The 23810-nt window shown below is 39.8% G+C and overlaps 1 protein-coding gene across 1 annotated transcript; it reads left to right on the forward strand.

Annotated features, from left to right (window-relative positions):
• Nucleotides 1–4976: 4976 nt before the first annotated feature.
• akap1a (A kinase (PRKA) anchor protein 1a) lies at nucleotides 4977–19579 on the forward strand. The gene is made up of 12 exons (XM_067433190.1): nucleotides 4977–5041; nucleotides 6070–6273; nucleotides 7720–8540; nucleotides 12540–12646; nucleotides 12864–12990; nucleotides 13064–13170; nucleotides 14906–15083; nucleotides 16601–16751; nucleotides 16834–16901; nucleotides 17023–17096; nucleotides 19159–19218; nucleotides 19296–19579. Exons 2-12 carry the CDS (start codon nucleotides 6089–6091, stop codon nucleotides 19356–19358), a joined length of 1941 nt encoding a protein of 646 aa, XP_067289291.1. The 5' UTR covers nucleotides 4977–5041; nucleotides 6070–6088; the 3' UTR covers nucleotides 19359–19579.
• The last annotated feature ends 4231 nt before the right edge of the window (nucleotides 19580–23810 follow it).

Consider the following 23810-nt stretch of genomic DNA (forward strand, 5'->3'; position numbering starts at 1 on the left):
TCCTTGTGTGTGTTTTATGGCTAAACTTGTTTTTGTTTTGCTGGTAAAAAGCTCCCCGATCACATCTGATCTGACGACTTCACTTAAGATTCCTGACCTGTATCGATAAAGTAAACTAGTAGAATGCGGAGCTATACATTCATTTTAATCACATTAAAATCTTGTGTAAAACAATATACTAAAATACTCCATAATTTTTATGCTTGTAGTCTATAAATAAAAAATATATATATTTGACCTTAAATAAAAAAATCCAGACAGGGTAGTTTTGATATTCATAGTACAGGTCCTTCTCAAAACATTAGCATATTGTGATTAAGTTCATTATTTTCCATGATGTAATGATAAAAATTAAACTTTCATATATTTTCATATATATATATATATATATATATATATATATATATATATATATATATATATATATATATATATTACAGGTCTTTTATTGTTTTAATACTGATGATTTTGGCATACAGCTCATGAAAACCAAAAATGTTCTCAAAAAAATTGCATATTTCATCCGACCAATAAAAGAAAAGTGTTTTTAATACAAAAAAGTCAACCTTCAAATAATCCTGTTCAGTTATGCACTCAATACTTGGTCAGGAATCCTTTTACAGAAATGACTGCTTCAATGCGGTGTGGCGTGGAGACGATCAGCCTGTGGCACTGCTGAGGTGTTATGGAGGCCCAGGATGCTTCGATAGCGGCCTTAAGCTCATCCAGAGTGTTGGGTCTTGCGTCTCTCAACTTTCTCTTCACAATATCCCACAGATTCTCTATGGGGTTCAGGACGAAGAGTTGGCAGGTCAATTGAGCACAGTAATACCATGGTCAGTAAACCATTTACCAGTGGTTTTGGCACTGTGAGCAGGTGCCAGGTCGTGCTGAAAAACGAAATCTTCATCTCCATAAAGCTTTTCAGCAGATGGAAGCATGAAGTGCTCCAGAATATCCTGATAGCTAGCTGCATTGACCCTGCCCTTGATAAAACACAGTGGACCAACACGAGCAGCTGACATGGCACCCCAGACCATCACTGACTGTGGGTACTTCACACTGGACTTCAGGCATTTTGGCATTTCCTTCTCCCCAGTCTTCCTCCAGACTCTGGCACCTTGATTTCCGAATGACATGCAAAATTTGCTTTCATCCGAAAAAAGTACTTTGGACCACTGAGCAACAGTCCAGTGCTGCTTCTCTGTAGCCCAAAAGTGGCTTGACCTGGGGAATGCGGCACCTGTAGCCCATTTCCTGCACACGCCTGTGCACGGTGGCTCTGGATGTTTCTACTCCAGACTCAGTCCACTGCTTCCGCAGGTCCCCCAAGGTCTGGAATCGGTCCTTCTCCACAATCTTCCTCAGGGTCCGGTCACCTCTTCTCGTTGTGCAGCGTTTTTTGCCACACTTTTTCCTTCCCACAGACTTCCCACTGAGGTGCCTTGATACAGCACTCTGGGAACAGCCTATTCGTTCAGAAATTTCTTTCTGTGTCTTACCCTCTCGCTTGAGGGTGTCAATGATGGCCTTCTGGACAGGGTCGGGGCGGCAGTCTTACCCATGATTGCGGTTTTGAGTAATGAACCAGGCTGGGAGTTTTTAAAAGCCTCAGGAATCTTTTGCAGGTGTTTAGAGTTAATTAGTTGATTCAGATGATTAGGTTAATATCTTATTTAGAGAACCTTTTCATGATATGCTAATTTTTTGAGATTTCAGGTTTTTTGAGATTTCGGGAATTTTGGGTTTTCATGAGCTGTATGCCAAAATCATCGGTATTAAAACAATAAATGACCTGACATTTTTCAGTTGGTGTGCAATGAATCTAAAATATATGAAAGTTTAATTTTTATCATTACATTATGGAAAATAATTAACTTTATCACAATATGCTAATTTTTTAAGGACCTGTAAATATTATGTTCAAAATTAGTGGTTTAACCATTTTTTTCTATTTAAACGGGGGAAATCTATGACATCATCTGTAAATTATGGAGTACCGCAAGGATCTATGTTAGGCCCTCAGCTATTCTCAATATTTATGCTGCCACTTGGTAATATTATAAGAAAAGATGGATTTCCACTGTTATGCCGATACGCATTTAATTATATTTCAGCATAAGTAGATTAAATTTCAAAATTATCCATGTTGACAGAGTGTGTTAAAGATATAAAATATTGGATGACCAGTAATTTTCTCCTATTAAGTTTAAAAAAGGTATCACTTATTGAACACAAAATCTCTTGGAATACAATTTGCATCTAGAAAGATATACTGTTATTTCATCCGCTATAAAGAACTGGGTGTTATATTAGACAGCAACCTGTCTTTCAAAAATCATATTACATGTGTTACAAAAACAGCCTTCTTCTACCTCAGAAACGTCGCTAAGCAATGGAACATGTTATCTGTCTCTGATGCAGAAAGGTTAGTTCATGCATTCATGGCCTCTAGACTAGATTACTGTAATGCATTACTAGCTGTTTGACCTGAATCCTCAATAAACACATTACAGTTAGTCCAAAATGCAGCTGCTAGGGTTCTTACTAGGTCAAGAAAATATGATCATATAACACCAATTTTATCATCCCTACACTGGTTACCTATTAAAGGGTTGGTTGCATGCGATTTCACTTTTTTAACTTTAGTTAGTGTGTAATGTTGCTGCTTGAGCATTAACTTTATCTGCAAAGTTACAGTGCTGAAAGTTCAATGCAAACAGAGATATTGCCTTTTTAAATTATGGACGTTTATGCATACAAAAACGGCTGGTTTGGACTACAATGGGGGGGGGGGGGCATTTTATACGACATTTGATACTGCGCCCCATAAACGCAACCAAGCCTAGAAAAAAACATTATAAAATATTGCTACTGACCTATAGGGCCCTAAACATAGCTTAGCTCCTGTGTATTAACTGATATTATATCTCCCTACAATCCATCACGGTCTCTCTGGGCTTCTGGTAGTACCTAGGAAATCCAAGTGCACTAAAGGAGGGGGAGCGTTTTCACATTTGGCTCCTAAACTCTGGAATAGCCTTCCTGATAATGTTCGGGGCTCAGACTCTAAATGAACTAGATTAAAGACACATCTCTTTAGACAAGCATTCACATAATGCACCTCATAACCTCGTACTCCAGTTAAATCAGTGCACATGATTGTCTTTGCTTAATGCTTTGAACAGCAGCTACGCTTATTATTTTCCTGCTCTGTTTTATCTCGGGACGCCCATCCTGAGGTAACTAGAGAGTCTGTCAGCTCCAGCCTGGATCCAGCCTCTCACGATGACTTCAGATGACCAACACCAAAGAGACGACTCCAACTCTACTGCCAACAAACCTTTTCTATATACCCTAATCCTTGTTATCAACATGTAGCCTATTCTTTACTTAAATGAGCCCATTGTTTCTGCCTTAAATTACATTGTTTATTAATGCCTTGTTAGTTGTGTGATTGTATATTGTATATACCTTATATCTACATTGTAGATTGTCTCCTCTGATAACAAGTAACTCTAAATTGTAATGCAGAAGCATGCATTTTCTCTAAAGCTGCTTTTTTATGACAGTGCATGTTGTGAAAAGCTCTATACAAAAATGTGAATTGAATTATTCATATGTATAAAACAGTTACATAGCCTAAAGTTTTCCTACCGTTTACATATGAAATTAAAATTACAAAAAAAAAGACAAGAAAAAAAAGGTTACCTTCGTTTCAATGATGCAGCTTTATCAACTTCACAATGTTCCATAATTTCCCGCCAATCAGTTTAAGCAGGAGATCGCTTGACAACAGGCCATACTCTTTTCTCAATCACTTTGGACCAATTAAAACCCATTTAATCCCACCGATCAAATTTTTTGACCAAAATTTTCAATAATCAACTTCTATTATGAAGCAAATGTTCATTTATTATTAGGGCTGTAACCATACACCAAAGCCACGATTCGGTTCGTATCACGATTTTTGACCCACGGTACGATACAAACCTCGATATGGGGGGGAAACAAAACAGTTCAAAAGATATTTTGAGGGGAAAAAAATAATCTATCAGTGTGTCTCCAGCATCTCCATGTTGGTTGTGTTGCCGGCCAGTTGGGGAAGCTTCTTGAAACACTTACGGCAAATTGTGTGGGTCTTGTCAACTAAACGATTGCCATCCTTGTTCTCCACCGGGTAGCCGAAATGTTGCCATACTGCTGACTTAAAAATTGGACCTGGACAGGAAGGATAATTCTTGGAGTTGGAAGGGGTGTGTCGCGATTCTGCCTTCTCACATCGCGATATAGGTTCGTGGACCTGCATATTGCGATTTCGATTTCATATCGCATATCGTTACAGCCCTATTTATTATGTAAATAGAAGATGTCTACATGAGCTCTGGGCAGGTCTAGCCATAGGGGTCGGGTAGTTTGGTATACATACATACATACATACATACATACATATATATATATATACATACATACATACATACATACATACATACATACATATATATAAACTATAAACTATAACAAAACTATATATATATATATATATATATATATATATATATATATATAGTTTTGTTTTACCTTCCGGTTTCCTGTCATTTATTTCATTTTGTCATCCTTTTATTTGATTATTTGTGCCTATTTTTCATAGACTTTTCTTTTCCTCTTTTTTACATAATTGACATTGATTGTTTAATATCCTTACAAATCCGGTACCATACAAATTCGTATATGTCATCATCTCTGGGACAAATTTGGGATTAAATGGGTTAAACCCGTTTTTTCATGTTCAGCATTGCAGCAAAACTTCAATCATGTCTGATTGGATATGATTGTTGATGTTGTTGTTTTAAAATTATGTAGCAGCTGCTGTGAAGGTTATATCATGCATTTGCCTTGAAATACATTGTTGTAAATTTTTGTCAATGTTTTAATTTTGCTCGCTAAATTTTTCATTCATTAATCAACTGCTGATTGCTGCACGAACACAGGTGCGCTCTCGTGACGTCATACACACCCACCAGCGCTGCTGAGCTTCACGGTGAGCGGAGAGACATCAAACACCGGCTTCTTTTAATTTATGTGGAATGAAAGTCTCTTTCTTGTGCATTTATTCGCTCGTGATGTAAATGTATCAATTGGATTTTAACATGCTTTTACTCTAGAAAACAAACCTTTTTGACTTCCTTGGTTTTGACCTCCCGTACAGTTGAAATTGCAGCGACGCCAATGTAGCCTATCTTACCAGTTACATAAAAGCTTAAATAATACAGAATGAGTTCTTTTGAAAATGTAAAAATGCAAAAAGTTTGGTGTAATGAGTAGGGTTCGTGTAAAGGTATGAAATATGTAGCCTACAGTATAAAAAAAACGTTACGTTCATGTAAATTCCCCACAAAGATAGTGAATCAGACGAGAGAGAGAGAGAGAGAGAGAGAGAGAGAGAGAGAGAGACAGAGACAGAGACAGAGACAGAGACAGAGACAGAGACTTGTTGATATTCCTATTTTCGCAACCAAAAAACTACTTCCCTTTATGACTGATGTCACTGATAGAGTAAAAGGTTAATATAGAGATTAGAAGGTTCTAGTTTTATCATAATATTGTGATTTCTGTATTAAAACGCGGCACCTAGTCAGTGCTACTAAAATTTATTTTATTCTCTTAGTGATATCTTGACTTTAAAAAGGAATTCTAAGAAAAAAAAATTGTGATTGGTCTTTTGCGTTTATTTGCTTTTTAGGTTGTGAGGGTTTTCTTTTTTTGGCTCCCTTACACACTGCTCACACATTTTCATGTTATTTTGCTACTCATAGACGAGCAGAAAATAAGATATGTGGTGAATGTCATGGTGACAGCTGTATTTAAGAGCGCCGCATGTTTATGTGTTGCTGGGAAATTTGAGCTGGTAATGAGATTGCTCTGGTTCAGTCTTCTATTGCAGAAGTGTTGGTGTCAAGACTCACTCCCCCTCTGAGTTCAGACGTCTCTCCTTACAGACTAGTGCCACCCAAGACCAGGGATGGTCTTATTAGATGTAGCTGACCTCTCTCTCCCTCTCCCTCTCAGTGGGATCAGTGGAAAGAGGATGCTGCTGTCGTTTAGGCCACTGGTCTCCGTCTCTGTGTTGACTCTGCTGGGCTGGTGCTGGTACAGCTTTAGGAGGAGGAGGAGGACGGCAGCTCCTCTCTGGACTGAAGAGGAGGTGTGCTCGTTGGACAGAAGCAGACCTGTTAACGCCTCCCCTACTGACTCCGGTGTTTTAGGGGAAAGGTCAGTAGCAGAACATTCATGTCCTGTTTTTTTTTTAAGGTTGTGTGCTTGGTTAGCCACTGTTTTAAGTGATTGATACCCAGTTTCACAGAACAGGCCTAAGCCTAGTCCCAGACTAAAATACATGTTTGTGCTGTTTTTACTAAAAGCAATTTGTACTGACATCTTAAAATATGCCAGTGTCATTGTTTTATCTCAAGATAAAAACATACATGAGCTACATACAGCTAATTAAACTAAGGCCACAAGTGGTGCAATGTGTGCAGATGATGAGATTATTCTTTCTTTTTTTACAAAATATATTTTAGGTACAGTATTCCCTTAAGATATGAAGCATATTTTAAATAATGCTTTTTATATATTTTTCCAAATGTAATAATAGTACAATTTCATTCTGCTTTCTGAAGACTAGTCTGAAATCATGAGATTTATTTGGATTATTTTATAGTTTTTTCTGATTTCAGTTTATTCTCAGTACAATACATATTATTTAAAAACAGCTACATGTTTAGCATAGACAATGTTCATCTTAGATATGCTGTTAACTTAATAAAAAAGATCTATATCGTATTTAATTCTGATAGCAGATACTTAATTTTGTTGTCTTTAAAGGATTAGTTCACTGTAAAATTTAAATTACCCCATGATTTACTCCCTCTTCAGACACTGTAGGTGTATATGACTTTCTGATGAACACAATCGCAGTTATATTAATAAATATCCCAAAGAAAGTGTAACGCCTCTCGCAGTTCAAACCGCTTGTGCTACGTCCAACATCATGTCACGATAGTTAGCTTTTCCCATTAGATGAATACTGAAGGCGGTATGCTAGATATTTTACTTTTATAAAGTTTAACATATGGATATTTTTCTTATAAAAACCCATCGCTTGGCTTCAGAAGGCCTTTGTTAACCCCCTGGAGCCGTGAGGAGTATGTTTATGAGGGATGGATGCACTTTTTTGAGCTTCAAACTCATTGGTCCTGTTCACTGCCATAATAAAGCTTGGAAACTTCAGGATGTTCATTAATATAACTTAGAAGGTGTTCATCAGAAAGAAAGAATGGGAGGATGGCTTGAGGGGGGGTATGGGCTAATTTTCATTTTAAAATGACCTAATCCTTTAAAATAGCACACTTAATATTGTTTTCACACAGTGTAGTTTTTATTCAAGAAAATGTGAGGCTGTCCTTTTTATTAAGGAAAAGGGGCTTGCAAGGGATTACATTTGGGGGACTTTTCCAGGCAAATGTTTCAAAACCTCTGGTCTAAAAATCCTCCTTTTAGCAGTTTGACTAATATTTACATTGTTGAAGAATGGAAAATCTTTGTTAATGCCAAGTCATCCTGACATGTCAAAGTAAGTCACCTTTAGAAAATTGACAGTTTTTCTTTTTCCAGAGCGAAGACAGACCCTGGAGTGTTTCTATTATTCTTCTCTTACAGTGACCTGAAGATGGACCACGACATCTCAGGATCCTCTAAAATCAGCAACTTTACGGATTCTTCACCACTTCTGGACATCCGCAACCTTACCTGCACCTCTCCCGTAACCAAAGGGGTTCGACCCGAGCCAGAAGGAGAAGTATCTATTCGTTTCCCTGAGACTCTCCAAACTGGGGAAAAGGACAACATTGCTGGTGAAGATCATCCAGACTGCAGAGAAGTTAGTGAAGATGACTCTGGGCTTGAGTCTGATCTGGTTTGTCTATCTTCAAATTGCCTTTCCAAGGACTCGCAACCTTCAACAGGGCAACAGCAACAGTCAGGTTCTGTCCATTTGGACAGTCACGATAGCAGCAGCCTGTCAGATTTCTCTGCTGATAGAGGCCTGAGCCCTGAGAACATGGAAAATATCACTTCTGTTCTGGTCCAACAGATCATAGAAGCAGCGGAAGAGGACTGGAAAAACCAGGAACCTATTGATTCATATGAGCTTGCCGGTGTTTCACCTCCGGAGTGTGAATTTCAGTCTGCCGCTCAAGAACCATTTGAGCAGCAAAGCAACACCGGTGACAACAGCAACAGAGTATCTCTTCAGGGCGCTGTCTCATTCAGGGAAAAACTACTCAGCAATTTAGGAGCTTCTGTTGGAGATGATTCTGGATGTGGTTCTTGCTTCTCAGAGGATGCATCAAGTGCAGAGCTGTCTGAGCAGGCCCGAGGCTTTTTGATGACCCCCACAGAAGCGGACACAGCCAGCATTGAGAGCAAAATTATTCCAAACATCCATGGACTGGCGGAGGGAGAAGAGGAGACCTGGAGAGGTACGCGAGACATTCACTTTCAAACTCATGAAATTCTGCTCCTGTTTGATTATTGTGAAATGAATTAAAGGTGCCCTAGAATGAGTTGAAACAATATGTTAAATTGTTCTCTGATATCGACATAGAGGGTATGTGGCTTATTTAAGGGCAAAAACTGTCCAGATACAGTTTTACAGGTCCATTTACAAACCTAGAAATTGTCCCTAGGATGTAATGCTCTGTTGAGAGAATGTTGAGCTCTGCTCTGATTGGCTTTTTTCAGCAATTCACAGCACACAGCAGTTCAGTTGTGAAGTGTGAAGTGAAGTGGCTCGTGAGTCCTGACAGAATTTTTACTGACACTTTAAGCAGAACATCTCAAATGGAGATTGCTGAAATGCAGCTTACTTGTTTATTGGTGTTTTCAGATCATCCGTGCAAGAGAGAGCTTGCGTGCATATGGTTGGCTGATTGAGCGTGTTTAGGTAAAACACCGGACAGTATACGTGTTCTTTACACAGATAAAGTCTGATTAGGGGATTTAAATGACTGAACTCTGGCAACTGGTTTTTGTTCAAGTTTTTATTTTTTTTAAATACATTTTAGACTCGTCTTTTTTCGTCAACGATATTGCATGTTTATATAACGTTAGTCACAATGTAGGCTACGCAGTGACTGTGATGTACTCTGAAATACAAGCATGCAAAAACATCATACTTCAGTTCTCAGAAATATAAATATATATTCATAATATTCACAAAATGAATAGAAGCCTTGTCAAATGACTAACGTTTTAACTTATATGGTGGAGAAGGTGACGTTAGCAACTAAACATCAACTAAACTAACGTAGTATGACCTCACCTATATCTACGGTTGTATTTTGTAATACAAAATAATCTTAACATTTGTCATTAGACACACACAATTTAGTTTTGTGTGGTACTTGGTGTTTCCTATTGTTACTGTACTAGCATCTTGTGTTATCTAGACAATGCTGTCTCTGAGAAACTTTCAATTTAATCATATTGTTTAAAATCTTTGCAACATGCAGCAAGGCAAACTCAAACTCCCAGTAACTTTTTTGTTTTTTGCCCAGAGCAGATTGTGAAATACTCAGACCTTCTGGCACCAACAACCATGCCATGCTCAAAATTGCTTAAATCACCTTTCTCCACATTCAGTTTGGAGTTCAGGAGATTGTCTTGACCAGGACCACACCCCTAAAGGCATTGAAGCAACTGCCATGTGATTGGTTGATTAGATAATTGCAATGAGAAATTAAACAGGTCTTCCTAATAATCCTTTAGGTGTGTGTGTGTGTGTGTATATATATATATATATATATATATATATATATATATATATATATATATATATATATATATATATATATATATATAATGTGTGGCAAGGGGGGCGTGGTTCAGCGAGGTCTGCAGCGGGAGAGAGAGCCGCGGGACGAGCGGTAAGTGAGTGGGTTGGACGCAGATTAATAACACCTGTATCTTGTTCCAGTACTGGGCGTGGGGAGAGGATAAAACGCCAGTGGAACCGGAAGCCTGGGAGAGAGAGACACGGACGGTTGATGCCACACACGAGACCCTGAGTTGACCCGGAAACCAGAAGTGCTGTGAACCGGAAACGATTATTGTTTATGAGTTTGACTGAACATACACACCTGAGTGTGGAACTGAGTATTGAGTTAAGAAATAAAGAAGCATCAACCATCCAGCCGACCCCCGTGTCCTCTTCCTTCCTCACATACACAAACTTATTACAATATGTAACAAGTTTGTGTGTATGGAAGGAAGAGGACACGGGGGTCGGCTGGACGGTTGAAGCTTCTTTATGCGTCAGTCTGCAACAAGAAAGGGAGAGAAAAGTCAGGGGAGGGTAAAAGCGGCCCGCCACATAGAGCAGCCTTAACTCGGGGTGAAAGCCTGCTGGCACGGCTCCGTCCACTGGACCGTATCTGATAGCCCCTTTCTAGTAAGGTCAGTCAAAGGGCTGGTGAGGTCCGAATAATTAGGTATAAACCGTCTATAATATCCCGCCAGCCCCAAGAACTGCCTTACCTCCTTTTTGGTCTTGGGTCTCGGACAGGTTGCAATCGCGGCAGTCTTATCAATTTGGGGACGCACCTGCCCATGACCCAAGTGGAAGCCCAGATACCTTACTTCCACCCGGCCAATCGCACTCTTCTTCGGATTGGCCGTGAGCCCCACGGCCCAGGGCCCATCCCACCCCGGCCTCTGGGGGGAATGCGAGGAGGGCCCGGAGGGCGGGACCTAGGGAGAGGGACAGGGCGAGAGAGAGAGACAGCGGGGGGAGAGAGAGAGGTAGAGGTTAGAAGGGGCTCATCGACCCCCGGGCATGCCACCATGTGGTCCTCCGCCAGGTTGATGGCCGTCTCCAGCGACGTGGGCCGGTGGCACTGGACCCACTCGGCTGTCTTCTTTGGTAGCCGAGCGATAAACTGCTCCAGTACCACCAGATCGACGATGTGGTCCACGTCGCTTCCGCCAGCCAAGAGCCATTTGCGACAGGAGTCCCGGAGCTGTTGGGCCATCGCGAAGGGTCTGAATCCCGCTGAATGATGGCCCTCTTGAGGTCGTCATATTCCAGGAGGTTCGCCACCGGCAGTTGTTGGGCAGCCGCCTGGGCTTCTCCGGAAAGTAGTGGAATAAGACGCACCGGCCACTGTGCCCGGGGCCACCCGCAGGCCTCCGCGGATTTTTGAAAAAGGTCTATGAAGGCCTCGGGGTCGTCCTGTGGCCCCATCTTGTGTAGGGGCACGTGGACCGATGCGCCGGTCTGCCCGGCGGCCTCGGTGCGAGCCTCGATGTAATAATGTCCTCAAATGGCGTGGTGGAAGACGTCTGCATGGCAGCGGCGCTGTCCTACTTCCTCCCGGGTTTCGGCACCAGTGTAACAAGTTCGTGTGTATGGAAGGAAGAGGACACGGGGGTCGGCTGGACTGTTGATGCTTCTCTTTATTTTCGTATATCAAACTCAGTAACACACTCAGGCGTGTGCCTTCAGTCAAACTCATAAACAACAATAACTTCCGGTTCACGGCACTTCCGGCTTCCGGGTCAAACTCAGGGTCTCGTGTTTCGCATCAACAGTCCGTCTCTCTCTCTCCCAGGCTTCCGGTTCCATAGGCGTTTTATCCTCTCCCCACGCCCATTACTGGAACAAGATACAGGTGTTATTAATCTGCGTCCAACCCACTCACTTACCGCTCGTCCCGCGGCTCTCTCTCCCGCTGCAGACCTCGCTGAACCACGCCCCCCCTTGCCACTAAATATATATATATATACACACACACACACACACACACACACACACACACACACACAATACAATATAATTATAACAGCCTATAATATAAAAACTAATTGAAGTATTTAAATTGATAATCAGTTTAAATGCTTCAATTTGTGTAAAAAAAAAAAGAAAACTGTATAAGGCAAACTCTTTTATAGTTATCTAAACATCTCTGAAACCCAAATCACACACACACACATCTATTGAAACTGACACGTGTTACTGAGGTTTTTTGAGTTTGCGCTACAATTTCTAGTGGGTTATGTGGGGGTGTAACTGTAAATGTCTGTTTTGTTTCCGTGCTGTGTCCATTATCTGTTATTTCCACCACTTAAACAAGCCACTCTTCTTTAAAACATGACGTTTTATTTCACGTCTTTGCGTTTCACATTGACTCTCAAATTGAGCTATTTGGACTGCAAACATAACTGTCATGATTCTCTTTCTATGAAACCTGCAAAACACATTCACCGGTTATAACTTATACACTAAAGCGATACTAACTCTATAGCGGTTGAACAGAGCACTGCAATTATTTCTCATTTAAACTACAATCAAATGGATTTCTCCCCTCGCTCTTCATCTGTGTTCTGCACAGCATTTTATTCTTTCTGCATGTCGCTTACATCACAAAGCGGTAAAAATGCCTTCCAAAACTGTGTGACATTCATGTGGATCTCGTCTCCAGGTTTGGGTGTTAAAAGTTTAAGCTGTGTTAGTGATGATACTCAGGCATGCAGCTTGGCTCCACCTCCAGCCCAGCCCATCATTCTCTGGGACATAGAGGTGCCAGCGGTGAGTCACAGCCACAGAAACACCCACATACCGATATTGATGGAACATTATAGCCTATTTAATACACTTGTGTATGAAGAACATGCTTGGAGATGAAAATATACGTGATCTCAAGATACAGGACATATCAACGACTCTATACTGTGTGTGTGCAAGAAAATGTGTTTTCTGTATGAGGAAGAATTGTCCTAGATTTAAAACCAGCACTGTCTTGCAGCATCTGGTTGGTCGATTGATTGGGAAGCAAGGGAAATTCGTGAACTTCCTGAAGCAGAGCTCTGGAGCAAAGATCTACGTCTCCACCTTGCCGTTCACTCATGAGATTCAGATCTGCCACATCCAGGGTGAGTTTTCCCCATGATAATGGCTACCTTATCAGTGCCAGCGCTGAATTCATGCGTGTTTGTGTTTATCCAGGCTCACAGCAGCAGGTGGATGATGCTCTCTCACTCATCAGGAAGAAGTTTAAAGATCTGGATCTGAGTAATTGTGTCCCTCTGCCCTGTCTGCCCATCACATCCTGGGTGAGGACTCTTAAAATCTTGACATTATTCCAAATCTATGTGACTTTCTTCTGTGGAGCACAAAAACATAAAACTATGAGAGAAGGAGCATCATAAAAAGTTCATATGATTTATGTGTGCTATATTCATTTTTTGTCTGAGGCTCAGTTTTGTATACTTCAACCTTTGTGTGAGGAACAGACTGAAATTTAAAGGAACTGTATGTAAGAAATGTATTTCAATTAATCCTAAAATGGCCCTGATATGTCACTAGACATTAAGAAATCATGTTAATTTCAAATACTTATATCACTGACAACAGTAGTCCGGCCAGGATATTATCATATAAAAGTTGTTGTTGCAGCCCTCAACTGATGTTGATGTTGTCATGTTGTGTTTTGGCCTGAAGCTCCACCCTCCACCTATCCACCAATCACAAAGTCAGTAGTGTTTGGGCATCCGGGTTGCCAGATCTGCTCTAGTTACCACAGCTTCAGCTACAAACTGCTGGATCCTGCAGCCTATCTGACAACCTCGAGTCAGAGCGAGGGGGAGAGGGAATACACCGCTCTACAGTCATTTGAAAGTGATTGCAGTACCAGTTTTGGCCACAGTCTTACAAACACTTCCTTTAAAGGAGTACTTCAGCGCTGGGAAGATGAATCTGTATTTAAACTGGGTCATCAATGTAGTAGAAATGTGAAATTATTTTTGAATTTGGTGCCTTCTAGACCGAGAAAATGTATTTTTGTCTCATGGGGATGAAAGACTACAATTCCCAGAATGCTTCGCTGCCCTGTGAGGCCATTCCCAAAGCCACCTACTGGATTACTGTGAATGAGTTAGAGAAGACACTACAATTAAAAACTGAACGTGTCTGTTCAATATAATGAGTGAGTCACTGGGCGAGTATCACAGCACAGAGCACTAACTGCAGGAGTCAGATAAATGAGCAGAGCTCTCGTGATGAGAGCTGAGGTAATTGCAACTACACCCGCGGCATACATTCACAACGCGAGTTCAGTCTGGCACGTTTCAGTTCATGCCTTTGCAAGCTTAACTTTCAAAGAAATTAATTTGAGAAGTTAAAAACTTACATCGCTCACCATAGCTCCGTTTAAATGAGTGCCTGCAGCCTCGAGCTGAGCTCTGAGTGTGATCTCCATCCCCCATGTGCGGGCTGAAAACATGCGGAAATGGCTCCCTCTGCTGGCTGGAGTCTTTAGCTTTTGGCCAAACATTCCTCCTATGATGCAGATATCGTCAATTTGCATCAAAGGAGGAATTTTTCCAGAAATAAAATGCATACATCTCTTGTCTCAGGGGGATATGAGGGGGGAAAGCACATTTATTTGAATATACTTCAGGGTTTCTACTGATACAAAGCCATATGCTAATCGCTGAAGTAACCCTTTAAGTGAAAAAGGAAGGGATGGTTCACCAAAATATGAAAAGTTTGTTATAATTTACTCACCCTCTTGTTGTCCAAAACCTGTATGAGTTTTTCTTCTGTTCAACACAAGGGACGATATTTTAAAGAATGTTGGTAACCCGACAGTTGACAGCACCCATTGACTTCCATAGTATATTGTTTCCTACTTTGGAAGTCAGTGGGTGCTGCCAACTGCCTGGTTACCAAAATTCTTTAAAACTCATACTAAATTTGGAACAACTTGAGGGTAAGTAACTATCTCAGGGTCATCACACTAAGTTTGACACCAGTAACTGTGTGTGTGTTGTTCTTTTGTCTCTGTAGCTGCTGCTGCCTCATGATGTGTTCGTGGAGGTGACCGTGTCGCAGGTGGAGACGGGTCTTCATCTGTTTGTTCAGCAGCACAATCATCCTTCTTATCAGGCCCTTCCCACACTCACTCAACACATGCAGCTCTGCTACTCTCAGCCGGGATGTCCCAGCCTTCCCACCCCTGTCGAAGGTACATAGACCCCTACTTACACACAAATCTCCATGTTGAGTGTAAATGTTTTACATTGATATGTATTATTTAGATAGGAACAGCGCAACATCTGTCTCTCTCCATCATAGAGTAGTGTTTGCTCTATTCTTGATAGCTTATCTTTTATTCTCTATCATTATCTTCCTTTTGCTTTTTGCTCTTTTAGAACCAGCAGTTTTATTGGCATGAATTTTATTTTCATTATTTTTACCATACACCAATTAGGCATAGCATTATGACCACTGACAGGTGAAGTGAATAACACTGATTCTCTTCGTCACAGCACCTGTTAGTGGGTGGGATATATTAGGCAGCAAGTGAACATTTTGTCCTCAAAATTGATGTTAGAAACAGGAAAAATGGGCAAGCGTCAGGGTGCCCATGCTGACCCCTGTCCACCACCGAAAGTGTCAACAGTTGGCACATGAGCATCAAAACTGGACCATAGAGCAATGAAAAAATATGGCCTCTTACAGCAGGATAATGCACCCTGCCATACAGCAAAAAGGGTTCAGGAATGGTTTGAGGAGCACAACAATGAGTTTGAGGTGTTGAATTGGCCTCCAAATACCCCAGATCTCAATCCGGTCGAGCATCTGTGGGATGTGCTGAACAAACAAGTCTGATCCATTGAGGCCCCACCTCACAACCTACAGGACTTCAAGGATCTCCTGCTAATATCTTGGTGCCAGATACCACAGCATACATTCAGGGGCTATTGAGTCCATGTCTCGAAAGGTTATGGCTGTTTTGGCAGCAAAAGGGGGACCAATACAATATTAGGATGTCATAATGGTCATAATGTTATGCCTGAGTATGGAAACTATGTAGTGACGACTACTTCATAATGTCTATCCTGCGATAAGTCTCTTATGCTCACCAAGGCTCCATTCATATTAATTTGTATAAAAAAATGATAATGTGAAATAATAGTTTTCTATGTTTTGTTTTAAAATGTAATCTTTTTCTGTGATGGAGATGAATTTTAAGCAGCCATTACTCCAGTCTTCAGCGTCATTAATTTTTTTTTAAATCTCACTGTCCCCAAACTTTTGAATTGTTGTATATGTACAGTATACATGTAATGGACGTAGTAGGCCAGTAAGAGCTTTGTGTGTACATTTCACTCCCCTAGCCCTAAAGAGATAGTTCACCCAAAAATGAAAATTAGCCCATGATTTACTCACCCTCAAGTCATGTCATCACTTTACTCTCGCACAAATCCTTACGCTGCTTTGTGCTCACTCCGATTATATAAAAATTAAACCACTCCTTACAAAGACAGGTGTACACACACACACACACACACACACACACACACACAGAGAGAATCACTGATAGTATATGTGCTGTGTGTAATAAATTGTTTCACAAATTGTAGCAAGATGAATTATAATTGTTATAAAGGCAGTGTGGTCAGCTGCCAAAATAAATATAATTGCTTGTTGTCATCTAGTTTTGAGAAAGTCTGTCTATTTTCTGTCTTTCTCTGTCAGTGGGGGTGGTCTGTGCCGCCCCAGTAACAGGAAGTGGCTGGCAGAGAGCCCAGGTCATCCAGTATGACAGAGAGTCTGGCACGGCTCATATCAGATATGTAGATATCGGAGGTTATGAGACCGTAAACAGCACCACCCTCAGGCAGATCAGGTCAGGTGGCTCAAGTTTGGTTGGATTCTTCGTGTGATTGTTGATCTGAATCTGATATTGGAAGATTTTTGTTTTTTCACAGGTCGGACTTTGTGACGTTGCCGTTCCAGGCAGCAGAGGTTCTGTTAGACAATATCACGCTTTTGCCAGGTAAAACACAAGTCTGTTACTTTCTGTTAAAAAAAAAAACATATATCAGATGAATCTCATCAAATAAAATCATAAATACTGAATTATGATAAAAATAAAAGCTATTTATTTGCTTTGATAGGAGAGGAGGAGTTTTCCCTGCAGGCCAAAGCAGCGCTGGAGGAATTAACTGAAAAAATGGCCTTAATCATCAAGGTTATAACAAACAAAAACATTTTCTGTCAGTTATTCCTGTACATTCCGTATATAGATTATTTGGTAACACTTTACAATACAGGTGCACTAAAATGCATTAATTCATGCTTAATTAATGCACAGATAATCATGAGTTAATGTATTACTAATGGTGAACTATCGATTACTGCATCAGCAACTAATGAAGATTCTACATGATTAAAAGATTAAGTAATCATTACATTGTTATTAGTTAAATATGTCATAATGTATTAATTCCTTAATAATAATAATAATAATAAATAATAATAGATTTTATTTATAATGCACTTTTCATTCCGAAGAATCTCAAAGTGCAACAGGGGGGGGGGGGATAACAACAAAAAATGAATAACAAGTAAAAATATAGAATACTACAAACAATCAACCAACACAGAAAACAGAACAGAAAACAGAGCTGATGGTGAACAGAAACAGAGCTGATGGTGAACAGAAAACAGCTGATGGTGGAAGTCTCTGTTAGCTCCGCAGCACACTGTGGTCCACTCCATGTTTTACATTTCTCCCAGCGGCAGTGTACCGATGACATCGCCGAGGCAGACAGCTGAAGACCAGATGATGGGTCTTCATGACGATTCAAACGATGGGATCGCTGCAGCACCATGCAGGAGGCAGAACATTTTTTCGGGCACTTCTGTGGACACACCGGGGTCGGCGCAGAAGTCCAAGCCGCTCCACGGCCGCAATGCAGGACGGAACAGCGTCGCAGCCGAGAAGCGGAACATCCCAACATCATGCCGGACGCCGATTACGATGGCCCAGATGACGCTAGCCCGGTGCAAACTTCAGCCACCATGCAGCTTAAGCCCAAGGGAGACCACCAGTGAGCAGTCGCGGCGAGAAACATCAAATGTCCTCCAAACCAGAACCAACCAACCGCAGGTCCGCAGCAATTCAAACGTAAACATTAGAAGCGGTGGAAAACGGCGAAACGAGGAACAACGTCCTCTCAGTGGCTGCCAGCAATCAGCAACAGCCCCAATTGTAGCTCTGACTGTTAGACTAGTCACAAACATAAGGAAATAAAATAAAATCTAAATCTAATAGTACATTAACATGATCATTTGTGGGTGGAGAAGCGGCGAACAGACGACGCCAGCGTCCTCTCCCCCACGTCAAATCCTTAATAACATATTATATTAACTAATACTGTAAATTAATGTGTTATTTACCACAACAGGTCAGAGCCATGCATTTCAACTTCCAGTCGTCTGCTTTAATGAATCATTAGCTAATGATTTATAAAGGTGTCATTATGTTATGACTTTACTTATTGGGGCACATGACTATTAACTAATTGATTAGGTAATGTAATTAATGTAATTGTGGTTATGGGTTTTGAATTCATTTTGAATTGGTTAATAGTCATATTAACTAATTCAGTAAAGTCATACTGAATTTACAATAAGTAAAGTCATAACATAATGATAACTTTATAAATCATTAGCTAATGATTAATTAAAGAAGAAATGCATGGCTTTGACCCATCGTGGTAATTAACATGTGCATTTACATTATTTGTTAATATAATATGTTATTAAGGAATTAATACATTATGACATATTTAACTAATAACAATGTAATGATTACTTAATCTTTTAATCATATAGAATCTTCATTAGTTGCTGATGCAGTGATCATTAATAAATGTTTGTTCACCATTAGTAATACATTAACTCATGATTATCTGTGCATTAATTAAGCATGAATACATATTAGTGCACCCGTATTGTAAAGTGTTACCGATTATTTCAACAGTATTGCATCATCTCACTTGGCAGGGGATTCTTAAAATTCTTTGTCAGCTGAACCCCTTTGAGATAAATATTTACTTGAAATATCCCCTGAGACTATCATTTTCAGTCAATTTATGGTCACATGACATACAGGTAAACAAATAAAATATTTAAAATAGCTTTTCATCAAGTCACAGTTGACATTTTGAGAAACTACTGGCCGCTCCAAAAAAAAAAGAAAGAAGAAATTCTAGAAGAATGTGACAGATGTTTTTGTCTATGGTCAGGTGACAGGCAGTCAAGACGGCCTTCCTCTGGTGCACATGTGGAAACAGATGGGAGACGAGGTGTGTATGGCTAATTTTTCTTTACTAGAGCCTAAAATTTCAGCTTTAACTTGTGTGTGTGCTCTGTGTGTCTGCAGGTGGTTCTGGTGAACAGATTATTAGCTGACCGAGGGTTTTGCACCTGGTTTGAGATGCAGTGATGTCGCAGCTTTTCACTTATCCTCTCCTGAACACCCTTTTGCACAGTACATTGTTTTTCTTTTTTGTACATTTGTTTGTTGTATGGAAACTGATTTGATCAAATTTTGAAAAATTCTCTTTAAATGGTTGATATTATGCTATTTGTTGTTATTTAAGGGATCATTGAATTAAGTTATTTTCCCAGAATGCATTGCAGAGTAAATTTGATATGGTAACAGTTGCTAATGTTGTACTGTTTTCTAAGATTGTCTCTTGAATGCTGATGGTTAGAAAGATTGTGTTGTGCTCAGGTATTTTGATAATGAAGCATATAGAGTTTTTTTTGTTGTACTTTACAAATATTTGTTCTTTTCTTGGTGTTTGTGTTTAGTTTTCTTTCTGTGAGATAAGGATGGGGACAGTGTGGTGCTCTTTGACTAAAGCCTTGAACTCCGGCAGTAAAGAGCATCATGAACCCCTGCTGAAATGAACTTGTACGGTTCACTGCTCTGTGACGCTGCCAAACATCTCACTGCTGTTGGAGTAAAAGATCTGTGGATATCAAAAACATGCTGTGCTTTTCTTTCTCTTGTGCTGATGTTAACTTAGCCATGGAGTTGAATCAATATACAGCTTAAAAGCCGCTTGTATGATCTAAAAATTGTTCAGGATTTTTATAACCCCAAAATCTTTAGTAGTAGTAGATTTTGAAGTATATTCAAAAGCTGAACCTCAGAGTTGCTGGGGAAAGAAAAATATATTCGGCTCCATATTAGCTTTTAATGCATGGTTTAGTTCCCATTTTTAATAAGAAGTGAGGATCATTTCAGTAATACTTTAATCTTTTTGTAAGTAATTAAGTTCCAGTCCAGAGCAATAATGCCCCGGTTTCACACACAGGGCTTAGACTAAACTAAGATTAGGCCTTAGTTCAATTAGTGCATTTAAGTAATTTTTATAAACGTGCCGTCATTTTTTTTTTTTTTTTAAACTGATGTGCACCTTGAGACAAAACAACGGACACGGACATATTTTAAGATATTTCTGTGCAAGTCTCTTTCCGTTAAAACATCTCAAAAATGCATTTTAGCTTACGCCTTATCTGTGAAACTTGAGAATAGTTTGTTGTTTTAAACTGGGGATTTCCAAACTCACTCCTGGAGACACTCTGCAGAGTTTAGCTCCAACATACCTGTCTGAAGCTTTGGTGAGAACTAAACACATATTTAATTACTACATTAGTAATTTCTGGCTAGAAATGACATCAGCAGTGGAAAATATACATTTACACACAAACTGACCAGCGAACGCACAGTTCGGATGCCAACTGTCACTGAATGGAAAGCACAGGATTGTGGGATATCAAAGGCAGTGAAGGATACATGTATGCTGCCTTCAAACATCGATCAGATGAAGGTCTCTCAGGAGACAGGAAGTGAAGCAAACATTAGATTCGGTCGTGGCTTCCTGCCTTCCTGCCTTGAAAGGTGTCCTCCGAAGGCGGCATTTTCCAGGTTTGGGGACGCAGCCCTTGATTTTGGAGCCTGCCCTTGATTAGCTGGTTCAGATGTGAGTGCCCTCCAGGAGCGGTATTTGACATGACACATTTTAAACCATGTCTGATTTCATTGTGATGGCTAGACAAATGGGTCAGAGCAATCTCCAAAACTGCAGCTCTTGTGGGGTGTTTCTGGTCTGCAGTGGTCAGTATCAAATGTGGTCCAAGGAAGGAACAGTGGTGTACTGGCGACAGGGTCATGGGCGGCCACGGTTCATTGATGCACATTGGGAGAGAAGGCTGACCCGTGTGGTGCGATCTAACAGACAAGCTATTGTAGCTCAAGAAGGTAATGCTGGTTCTGATAGAAAGCTGTCAAATACACAAAGCATCACAGTTTGTTGGGTATAGCGCTGAAAAGCCGCAAACCAGTCAGTGTGCCCATGCTGACCCCTTTCCACTGCCAAAAGCGCCAACAGTGAGAATGCGTGAGCATCAGGACTGGACCACAAAGCAATGGCAGTATGCGATTTCGGATGCAGCCCTTGCTTAGCTGGCCCTCCAGGAGCAGGATTGGATGCGACACCCATTTTAAACCATGTCTGATTTCTTTAAAATGCCGTAATATCCCCCTAAAAGTTAAAAGAGTTGAAGTCCATGCTCTCTGTCTTTGAACAAATGATGTGCACCTGCTACTTCTGGCCAATAGATGTCACTCAGTGTAAAGCTTTAATGGCTGGTTATGAGTAGGTGGTCGGGATAATATTTATTTATTTATAGAAACAATGTTATAAATTGATAATATTCTTCAGATGTTGTGGAAAATATATAAACGTATATTTACATTTTTTTTATACTGTATAGTTATATGTAATGATCACCACTAGTAACTCTAGTGTAAATAAATACATTATGTAGGAGAAATTTATATATATATATATATATATATATATATATATATATATATATATATATATATATATATATATATATATATATATATATATATATATATATATATATATATATATATTCCCTGCATAATGTATTTACCACAAGTTACTAGATATGATCAACATACATATGCAGTAAATATAGATTTATATTTTTTACATACTATTTGTTAGAAAATTATCAATTTATATTCTTGCTTCTTCAAAAATAAACAGTACCCAACTATCCCTGTGGTGATCAACAGAGAAATGCATCTAGCTGACTTGAATAAATGTCACATGGCTGTGCAGCCATGTGAAAGATGCACAGCAAAGCACTTTGTCGGGAAAAGGTGACTTGTATCCCAATAATTTGCATGAAATATCATGGGAAAGTGTGCTGCAATGGGCTGAATATTTAAAGTGAGTAGTGACATTCTTCAATAAACATGCAGAAAAGCCCTTGTGTTTGGCCCTGCTCTCATATCTGCCCGCCACAGGGGGTCTGATTGGTTTGCTCCGAGGAAACTGAATACCACAGCTGATTCTGTCGCATGTATAGTCTCATTCCCAGTCTTAACTTTGAGATTTCTATTTATCTAAGCAGAAAATCCTCTCATTTCCAGAGTGGCCTGATGAATGCGTATTATCCTAAAGAGGCGCAGTGATCTGTTAGGCAGCTAACAGATGCACAGCATTAAAAAATGAGACTTTCAGTAAGTAGAAGATCCACTCATTAATCAAACACAGATGCTGCTGTGACTGTGGGTCTCCCTCGCAGATTGGACTCGTGTAACATGATGCAGTTCACTTTTCTTCATAGGGAAACACTCTTCCTAAGCTCCAAACTCTCCACAACGTCCCCTTTACCAGCAGAAGTCATTTTAATATCAAATATTTGAGTTGAACATCAATTTAGGACTGCGTTTTAGGACTGGCGTGGGTTTGGGAAAGTTTATTAGAACATTAGCAGCATGATCTACATTATGAATGGCCCTGTGTGTTTATTAAAGTGAGGTAAGAAATGATTGGCTGGTTCAAGAGTTCTCATTTGGCCATGTGGGAGAAGTAATGCTCTTGTGTGCCACTGTAATCTCTGTGAAACTAGAGCTGCAGTCATTTGATAAACTTCCCATTTGAGCATTTCCATATCAATGAAGTCAGCAGATGTCACACTAACACTGATCTATCCATTCTGCATGCTCACTCAGCAAAGCGGAGGAAGGCTCAGAAAGACATTGCCTTCATGCATGAGGGTGTCAGGTTTTTAAGAACCCTCCAGGAAAATCAACATACATACCAAATGATGTTTAGGGATAAATATTATTAGCACAGTATAAAAACAATAGAAATAACTGGAAAGTCCCCACCGTGATCTAAAAGCACACATATTCCCATTTTTTTTATATAGACTAGTAAGCTCCAGTGTTATTTTAGTTTATTTTAGTTAATATTTTGTATTAGATTTTTAAAAATATATATAACTTATTATTATAAAAGTTAATTTTGGTATGTGCATATATATATATATATATACATAATTTAAAAAAAAAGTTTCGTTTTCATTAAGTTTTAGTTTATTTTGTTTAAATGAAAATGAGAAAAGTCACTTTGGCAACTAAAGCTGAAGTCTTTTTTATTTGATTTTTATTTTAGTAAATTATTTATTTAATTCAATAAAAAAAGTTTTTATGGTTTATTTTAGTTAACAATAATAGCCAGGCTCAGTAGGCTACTGAAAGGTGTCAATAGAAGGAAAGAAAAAACAAACAAAACAAATTTAAACTATTGTTCTTCATTTTGATTTTAAATATTACTTTTCTTTTCCAGAAAGCCTCTTAGTTGTATTTATTATTCAGAAGGTGGCGCAAATGTAAACTTTATAGGGTTTAAAGAGCCTACTGAAGAATGTACTCTCTTGGCTCCTGTCAAACGCTGCTAACCAACAGGGGGCGTGGTTTCCTTGGATAGGTATGCGCAGATCCCCGCCGGATTGGTTGGCTGACTCTTTCAGTCACGCCCCCTCCTGAGAGGGGCGGGAG

The sequence above is a fragment of the Pseudorasbora parva genome, chromosome 23 (assembly GCF_024679245.1).
Source record: "Pseudorasbora parva isolate DD20220531a chromosome 23, ASM2467924v1, whole genome shotgun sequence".
Lineage (NCBI taxonomy): Eukaryota > Metazoa > Chordata > Actinopteri > Cypriniformes > Gobionidae > Pseudorasbora > Pseudorasbora parva.

Bases quoted from the DNA above. Each gene is read 5' to 3' on its own strand.
- akap1a (XM_067433190.1), top strand. From the start codon at position 6,089: ATGCTGCTGTCGTTTAGGCCACTGGTCTCCGTCTCTGTGTTGACTCTG. The intron at 17,097-19,158 runs GTTATAACAAAC...GTCTATGGTCAG, and splicing joins AAATGGCCTTAATCATCAAG to GTGACAGGCAGTCAAGACGG. The intron at 19,219-19,295 runs GTGTGTATGGCT...GTGTGTCTGCAG, and splicing joins GGAAACAGATGGGAGACGAG to GTGGTTCTGGTGAACAGATT.